This window comes from Halichoerus grypus, chromosome 9 (genome assembly GCF_964656455.1).
Source record: "Halichoerus grypus chromosome 9, mHalGry1.hap1.1, whole genome shotgun sequence".
NCBI classification, from domain to species: domain Eukaryota; kingdom Metazoa; phylum Chordata; class Mammalia; order Carnivora; family Phocidae; genus Halichoerus; species Halichoerus grypus.
In genome coordinates, this window is record NC_135720.1 from 115,718,064 (window position 1) to 115,726,520 (window position 8,457).

The 8,457-nt window shown below is 43.2% G+C and overlaps 1 protein-coding gene across 2 annotated transcripts; it reads right to left on the minus strand.

Moving 5' to 3' along the window:
- Nucleotides 1–995: 995 nt before the first annotated feature.
- On the minus strand, nucleotides 996–5,959 carry LOC118548171 (HLA class II histocompatibility antigen, DR alpha chain). 2 transcript variants are annotated; one of them, XM_036111977.2, is made up of 5 exons: nucleotides 5,805–5,959; nucleotides 3,498–3,743; nucleotides 2,757–3,038; nucleotides 2,291–2,456; nucleotides 996–1,404 (listed from the first exon to the last, which is right to left on the minus strand). In XM_036111977.2, exons 1-4 carry the CDS (start codon nucleotides 5,884–5,886, stop codon nucleotides 2,302–2,304), a joined length of 765 nt encoding a protein of 254 aa, XP_035967870.1. In that variant the 5' UTR covers nucleotides 5,887–5,959; the 3' UTR covers nucleotides 996–1,404; nucleotides 2,291–2,301. The 2 variants fall into 2 exon arrangements, with proteins under 2 accessions (XP_035967870.1, XP_035967869.1); XM_036111976.2 differs by having other exon boundaries at nucleotides 996–1,426.
- Between the last annotated feature and the right edge of the window lie 2,498 nt (nucleotides 5,960–8,457).

Consider the following 8,457-nt stretch of genomic DNA (forward strand, 5'->3'; position numbering starts at 1 on the left):
AAGACATGAACAGATATTTCTGCAAAGAAGACATTCAAATGGCCAACAGACACATAAAAAAGTGCTCAACATCACTGTGCATCAGGGAAGTACAAACCCACAATGAGCTACCGCCTCATACCAGTCAGAATGGCTAAAATTAACAAGTCATGAAATGACAGATGCTGACAAGGATGCAGAGAAAGGGAAACCCTCCTACACTGTTGGTGGGAATGCAAGCTGGTACAGCCATTCTGGAAAACAGTATGGAATTTCCTCAAAAAATTGGAAATAGAGCTACCCTATGACCCAGGAATTGCACTACTGGGTATTTACCCCAAAGATTCAAATGTAGTGATCTGAAAGGGCACCTGCACCACAATGTTTATAGCAGCAATGTCCACAATAGCCAAACTATGGAGAGAGCCCAAATATCCATTGACAGATGAATGGATAAAGAAGATGTGGTATGTATATATATATATACATCAAAGAATGAAATCTTCCCATTTGCAATGTCGTGGATGGAACTAGAGGGTATTATGCTAAGCAAAATAAGTCAATCAGAGAAAGACAATCATCATATGATTTCATTGATATGTGGAATTTAAGAAACAAGAAACGAGACAGAGGATCATAGACTCTGATCTGAGCACAGAATCTGCATGGGGCTTGATCTCACAATGCTGAGATCATGACCTGAGCCAAATTCAAGAGTCAAACATTTAACTGACTGAGCCACCCAGGTGCCCCAAACCTAGATATTTTTAATTGCTTACGTAACTTATCACATACATTCAACATTCACACATTTCAGGGTGAAAGAATCACATATATTCCTGTGAAGGACTGTGAAGAACTGGCTTAGACACCAAAACTACATTTCAAACCCATCAAATAGTTTATTGTGTTCAAAAAAATCACAATCACAGTTTGAAGTGGCAGGATTTAAAATCAATGCACAGAAATCAGTGGCATTTCTAGTCCCTGTGAAGAACTGGCTTAGACACCAAAACTACATTTCAAACCCATCAAATAGTTTATTGTGTTCAAAAAAATCACAATCACAGTTTGAAGAAACCCAAGCAATAAGTGTAGAAGGGATGTCTGTATTGAACATTCACAAGATTCCATAGCCGAGACAGGATACTATGGGGTCTATTCTAGAGCATTACATGGTGATATTAAATGATGGTAGGAAATGGAGGAAAAAAAACCCAAGAAGGGGCAACAAACAGGGAATAACTAGATATCAGAATGTGGACAGAGCAGGAAGGCATCATTATTCTTAGAACAGCTAAAGGTCTGGAAAATGTGGAATAATGGTTGTCTTCAGCAAGATGAATGGTTGGAATATTGCCAGGTTTGTAAAGCTACTGAAGCACAAATTTCTTCATTGATCTTCTCTCTAGGAAACTGCATTGCCTGTAGCAGGACACACATAGATCTTAAAGAGTTAAGACGGTTATTTTAAGCTCTTTTTTCTTTTTCAGATTCCTTCTTCTTCTCCCTTAATCCTTTGACTTTGGAAAAGTCTTTAAATATTCATCTGACCTCTGTCTAGTAAATACAGCTTTTCCACATGAACTGCACCCCCTACTCTCCAAGTGAGTATGAATGAGCAGACCATGGCTTCCCTTCTTTTAGAAGTTTTAACCACTTTTCAGATTAGAGAAGGCATTGGCCTTCAAGGGATTTTCATTTCATGCAGTGAATCTGCCCTAACCCTAAGTGAGCCAAACTCTGGGAATGTTTCTGAACTGAAGGCCTGCCTCTGGAATCATAAACCAGGAAGTGCCCAAATCTTTCCTAGATCACCTAATTCAATAGCCTAATGTGAAACAATGGTCTTAGGTAGTGGAGATGATTTCCAAGATTGAAGTTATGGTGTAGGTGCACATGTATGGGAAGGAATATGGGACCTTGAAGCTTTTGGATACCAGATGATGCTAATGTCTGATTCTGTCCTAGCAAAGAGAAATCAAAGAACTATCACTTCCCGGGGTGCCTGGGTGGCTCTGTCGGTTGGGCCTTCTGCTCAGGTCATGATCCCAGGGTCCTGGGATTGAGCCCCGCATGGGGGTCCTTGCTCAGTGGGAAGCCTGCTTCTCCCTCTCCTATTCCCACTGTTTGTGTTCCTGCTCTCGCTCTCTCTCTCTTTCTGTCAAATAAACAAATAAAATCTTAAAAAAAAAAGAACTATAACTTCCCTATCATTTTCCTTTAAAGGCATCACATATCCTTTTCCCCACTCTGTCTCCTACCCTTGGATAACTCCATCTATGTCTTCCTCTGATCACATCAAACCCACCTGCAGGTGCCTCACAGAGGCCCTCGGCGTTCACCAGCATTGACCTTGCGCATGCCCTTGATGATGAAGATGGTCCCGACAATGATGCCAACCAGACCCACAACCAGGCCCAGGGCACACACCACATTCTCTCTTGTCTCTGGGAGGGGGGTTGGTGCTTCAAACTCTGGGGAAAAATAACACAGAGTGTAGTGTGGAAGTAATGACTGTGGTACGGAGTAGCACTTAGAACCAAAGGTCGGGTATTTAGTCAAAAGAATAGTTATTAATCAACTAAATAAGAGGAATGATGAATTAAGGGAATGAAGATTGAACAGTGCGGGGAGCTGAATAATGGGAGAAGGCAAGGAATAGGAATTGCAGCAATTGTTATGGACGAGTTAGGGGACTCTGGGTCCCAAAGCACCAGACACAGGCATCACGGGAGGAAATCACAAAAGAAAGGAGATTGAAGGATGGTCCATACCCCAGTGCTTGAGAAGAGGCTTGTCCAAACCCCAGTGCTCCACCTTGCAGTCATAGACATCGTCGGCTGAGGGCAGGAAGGGGAGATAGTGGAACTTGCGGAAAAGGTGGTCTTCCCTGGGCAGGAAGACTGTCTCAGACACTCCTGTGGTGACAGGGTTTCCATTTCGAAGCCACGTGACATTGATCACTGGTGGGGAGAACTTGTCGATGAAACAGATGAGGGTGTTGGGCTCTCCCAGTTCCACGGGGGTGTTCGAGAGCACAGTCACCTCTGGAGGTACTGGGGACAAAGGACAGAAATTAGCCTACCCTGCTTAGGCTGGCCCCTCTTCCTCCCACTGAAGCGGAAAAAGCAGTGGAAACTCTGCCCTGAGCATCTATGCCATGTCTCAGATACCTATCTCTGAGACTCCCCCCCATGAACTGGAACCAGTGTTGTGGTATAAGATATATAGAAGGATATTTTAGGTCCTGGAGATAATTTCATTCCTGGTTTCCCCAGCATAGATTTGGGGCAATGACTCTGTGAGTGACTGTTGGTGGCAAGGACAAGATGTGAGCACATCAGGAAAGGAACAAACTCATGTAAAGTTCTTGAGTCTGTGGCATGAGAAGTAGGGACTTGCTTATGGCGAGGTTGGGCCCCTGAGAGGGAAAGTCAGTTACAGTAACGTAACACAACAAGCTGAAGCATCTACTCCAAAGTTACGATTCCCATGTCTAGGAGTGCAGCCGGTACCATTGGTGTTCGGGGTGTGGTTGGAGCGCTTTATCATGATGTCCAGGTTAGCTTTGTCCACAGCTATGTTGGCCAAGGCACCCTGGGCCTCAAAGCTGGCAAAATGTCCAAATTCTTCCAGCCGCCACACTGTCTCCTTCTTTCCCATATCCACGTGGAAAATCTCATCACCATCGAAGTCAAACATGAATTCGCCTGATGGGTCAGGGGTCAGATAGAACTCAGCCTGGATGATCACATGGTCCTCTGAAAAGGCAGGGAAGAGAGTTAGGATGGGAACCAAGAAGGGAGAGGAAGAAGAACCCAGGAAGTGAGACAAATGTGTGGGTGGGGGCAGTGAAAGGGGATTGGCCATGTGGAGTGAAGGAGTGATGGAGAGCAGGGATAAGCTGGAAGATGAGGCTTAGGTGCAGGACATCCATGTTGAACAGAGCTGGGAGGGGAGAAGTAAAGGGGCAGAGTTAGGGTGGACTGAAGGAAATGAGGCCTGAAAATCCCAGAGTCTTGTGAAGCTGTTGTTAGGTTCCATGTTACTAGCTGAGAAGTGATTCCCTCTTTGGAAATCCAGTTGCAGCTCTTAAAAGAGAATTTCTCACTCACTGTATTTTTCCAGGCATTAAATACAATTAAACAAGAATTCTAGGGCATCTCTCAGAGCACTGTAATATGAAGAATAGGGAAACACTGTTTAAAAGTCTGGGTTCTAAACTCTGGTTCTAATTAAATCTTTAATTCTTATTTAGGTATTTACTTACCTAGTGATCTTGAATCAATTATTTTATCTACTTACAATGTTTTCTTATTATATTCTTATAATATTTCCAATTATATTCTTTTGTGGTTTCACTTCTACCTTGGATTTGTCTTTAGAATTAAATGAAGGATGCCTGTGCAGCTCAGCCAGTTAAGCATCCGACTCTTGATTTTGACTCAGGTCATAATCTCAGGGTACAGAGATCGAGTCCCAAGTTGGGCTCCACCCTGAGTGTGTAGCCTGCCCAAGATTCCTTCTCTCCTTCTCTCTTTGCCCCTCCCCACCCCGCTTGTGCATTCTTGCTATTTCTAAAAAAAAAAAAAAGAGAGAGAATTAAATGAGATGAGGTAAGTAATTTCTTAATACATCACTGGGCTTTATAATCAGCATTTTAGGTTCAAAACTGCTTTATATTTAAGGAACAGAGCCACCTCTAACTTCCCCTTCCATCCCAATGGAAGAGCCTCTATTTTATCAGGTATGCATCCCCATTTGTGGCTCTTTCTAGGCAATAGAAACCTACAATTGTTATCATGGGTCCTCGAGCTGGGTTATTACATTACTTATTTCCAGTGTACCTGAGACCTCTGTGGGGTTCAGCCTGGGTGAAGGATACTTTTTTACAATACATCTTCCCAGCAGTAAACATTTGCTCTGGAGATGGCAGAGAATAAGGAAAGAATCTCCATATCCTTACTCACAGTTCTACTCTTTTGAGAAAATCACTAAGTAGCAGGGACCATAGATCATGGATCCACTGAAGTGGTGAATGGGCTATCCTTCTCCAAAGAGGAAGTAAATTACATGCAGTTGGCATCAGCGCACCTGCCCATGCCCTCCCTTGGATAAAATGTTGCTTTTGGTAACTTCCCTTTCTGGTCATCTTCAATACAATGTCTGTGCTTAAAATATGCTGACAGGATTCACTTGCCAAAAAATAACAACCATGTGGGCGCCTGGGTGGCTCAGTTGGTTGGGCGACTGCCTTCGGCTCAGGTCATGATCCTGGAGTCCCGGGATCGAGTCCCGCATCGGGCTCCCTGCTCGGCGGGGAGTCTGCTTCTCCCTCTGACCCTCCCCCCTCTCATGTGCTCTCTCTCTCTCTCTCTCAAATAAATAAATAAAATCTTTAAAAAAAAATAACAACCATGTATTTGGCTAAGAACCAGTTGCAAGGCCTTCTCAAATTTTTTCTCATTGAATCCCCACAAAATGATGTGAGATTTCAAAATTTACTAATTTCCCAGAAAAAGAAATTAAAGCCCAGAGGATAGCTTGTTAATGCCTCTCAGAAAATATTTCCACTTCAAGTCGGCTTATCTCAAAGTTAATGGTATTAATCAATACCATTTTTTCCCTTTTAACTGAATGTGACTGACTTCAATTTATGAAAAGAGCAGCAAACTACATTTTCTAAATACATTCAGATTTAGACTACATGATGCCTGCCACACTTTTCCTTCACTCCAAAGACTGTCTTGCAAATATTTACAATTTATCTCTCCAGTGCTCTCAGAACTTATATCCCAAGTTTTGCTTCCCTCAGCACTTACCTTTGATAGCCCATGATTCCTGGGGACCCGTCAGTAAAGCCATGATGAAAAATCCTAGCACTGGGACTCCACTTATGGCCATTTTCTTCTTTGGTGATTTAATGGGGGTCAGTAGAGCTTAAGAGTGGGGTAGAACTGACAAGAATAAAAGAAAAGAGAATGTAGGGTATAATAAGGTCTGATTGATTAAAATTCAAATAGGTTGAGCTGAAGCCAATCAGAAAAAGTTTTTTGATGACTCATCTGTTGCTAAGGGAAGAGCTTTTGTAAACGGTCAGGAAAGGAAACCCTTCAATTCATTAGATAAACAAGTAAAGTTCTTAATCAATCAATCAAAACAAAAACAAGCCACACACAACCAAACAGAAACAGCAAAAAATCAAGTTTTTGAAAATAACATTCACCCACAGACTGTTTTATCCCAACCCCAGTTCTAGAAAGGGATGTACTTGAAGCACATTAGTGAGAACAAAATCAATGGAAACACCCTACATGACAGTTAGCAATTATGCCTCTGTGCTGTGACAGCTGGGGAGTATATTTAAGGGACAACAAATCATCTAAAGAGAAGGTAAATTGTCCTGCTATGGGGAATGCCTGATACTTGGCAGCAGTGGGTGACAGAGCTGCATGTCAGAAGCTTCTTATTGCTCCAGGTTTGTCCTCCACTGTCCTAGACTCCCAGATGGCCAACTCGGCCCAAGAGCTGGGCATCCCTGGCACTGTGCTATATTGAGAGAACATCAGAGGAGAAACTCTGAGTGTCAACACTCCCCTAGCTGGGGAAAGATGGTAGAGACGCCATAGGTAGTGGTTACTGGAAACAGTGGACTGTAATCCCTACCATCTTAAATATGACCAGAGATTGGAGCAGACCGCTGGGGACACACCTCATGTGAGGACTCAGATCGACGAATAGGGTGGACTAAATTGGGCAGAGCTTATTTTACTGGGAGCAATAGAGATAATAACCTGCAGGAGGGCTTTACCATAACTTTCCTCATGTCATAACATTCTGAAAGTTCTCCCCATGTCATAAATCATTGAAGTTCTGATCCTAAGAATTTATTCTGATGTTCATCATTGAGAAAACTGAAAGTTAAGACACTCTGACCCTCATGTTTCTGACCATAGAGTACAGTAGAAAGGAAAATTAAACCACACACAGAGAGGGCTGGAATCTGAATACTTCCAATATAGAGAGACCTGGCAGTGAGGCCGCTGTTCAGATGGTGAGTTCACTGTTTGATATCAGTCATGACACATATGCTCAGGGTGGATTTTCTACACTGTTGTGCTGAGATCTTATCCTGCCCCACAGCTGCCCTCACAAATCATGAGGGAAAAAAAACCCCTATACATTATGGATTATCTGATCGCATCTAAGGGCTTTGAAGATTCTCTGACACTGACTTCTAGACCACTTGGAAGAGACCCACAGCACAGTTTTGCCCTGAGATTGTTAAGGAATACACTTCTTGGAGGCAAAGGAATGCGCCAGATGAGAGGTCTACAGTATCAGTCTCTGCTGAGAGTCTGGTCCTATGATTTAGGCTTGTCGTCTCCTCTTTCAGAGGAAAAAACTAGTATGGTGTTTCTATGCCTGCCCTTTGCTGGCTGTCATAGTAATTTGTTCTTATAAGGTGCTCTCAGTAAACATATGGTAAACTTAGAGGCATTTTATAGAAAAGCATTTCGTATATTGTAATAGCAGCTTCAACCCAAGGTGTTGCTCAGCAACTTATCATATGGCTTAGTTCTAAAACACTGATTGGTTCTCCTCATGAGATTACCAAATTTGGGAATCTTTAGAAAATACTTTCATTTCCCCTTCCCTGTGACAAGAGAGAAGTTCCTATCCAGACACTATTCATGGTCCCCTGTCCCTATACTCTAGCTTCCTATGTCTGAGGGGATTTCTGAGAACACCTGAATGAGGTCTGAGCAGTGATGTCAAATGGTGAGTGGCCACTGTACTAGTCAGAGTTCAGTCCGACAAGAGAAGATCCTGTGAGACACTCTACATAGAATTGTTTGTTACAACTCGTCTGTATTACAGGGAATTATACCTTTAAAGTGTTAGAAGCCTGGGGGAGCCCAGGTCAGCGCAGACCCCTTACTCTAAGGGGTCAGGACCCTGTGGGAAGGCACTGTGGACATCTCAGCTCCTCTAGAGCCCCAGGAAGAGGACTGTGTTGGCAACACAGGGCTGTTGCCAAGACTCCTGTCTGTGACGCCCCGTGTCCACTGCATGAGATGGCTTCAGCCTACCTGCCACCCCCCAAATCTCATATTAACTTTTACTGGCGGTGTGTAGGCCACGTCCAGATCCTGGGGCAAGGAGAGTCTGGGGAATGTAATACTCTTACTTATATTCCCTGTGGTACAGAGAAGACAAAGAAGCTAATGGGAATTTTTGAAATTATTAAATGCAAATATGTATACCTCACTCTTGTTCCTCCCACAGCACAAACCTAGAACCAGAGGGGTGTTTAGGGGTAATAGGTTAAGGCTTGGAAATGAGACAGCTTTCACATGGAACCTAAAGGCACAAGTGTGTGTGTGTGTGTGTGTGTGTGTGTGTGTGTGTGTGTGTGTGTGTTGGGGCAGGGGGAAGTTAGTAATTTGGAATTCACATTTCAGAATATTTCCC

Excerpts from the sequence above, each read along its gene's own strand:
- LOC118548171 (XM_036111977.2), bottom strand. The coding sequence starts at position 5,886 with ATGGCCATAAGTGGAGTCCCAGTGCTAGGATTTTTCATCATGGCTTTA. Across the intron at positions 3,744-5,804 it reads GGAATCATGGGCTATCAAAG|AGGACCATGTGATCATCCAG; the intron begins GTAAGTGCTGAG and ends CTGCCTTTTCAG. Across the intron at positions 2,457-2,756 it reads GCCTCTTCTCAAGCACTGGG|AGTTTGAAGCACCAACCCCC; the intron begins GTATGGACCATC and ends ATTTTTCCCCAG.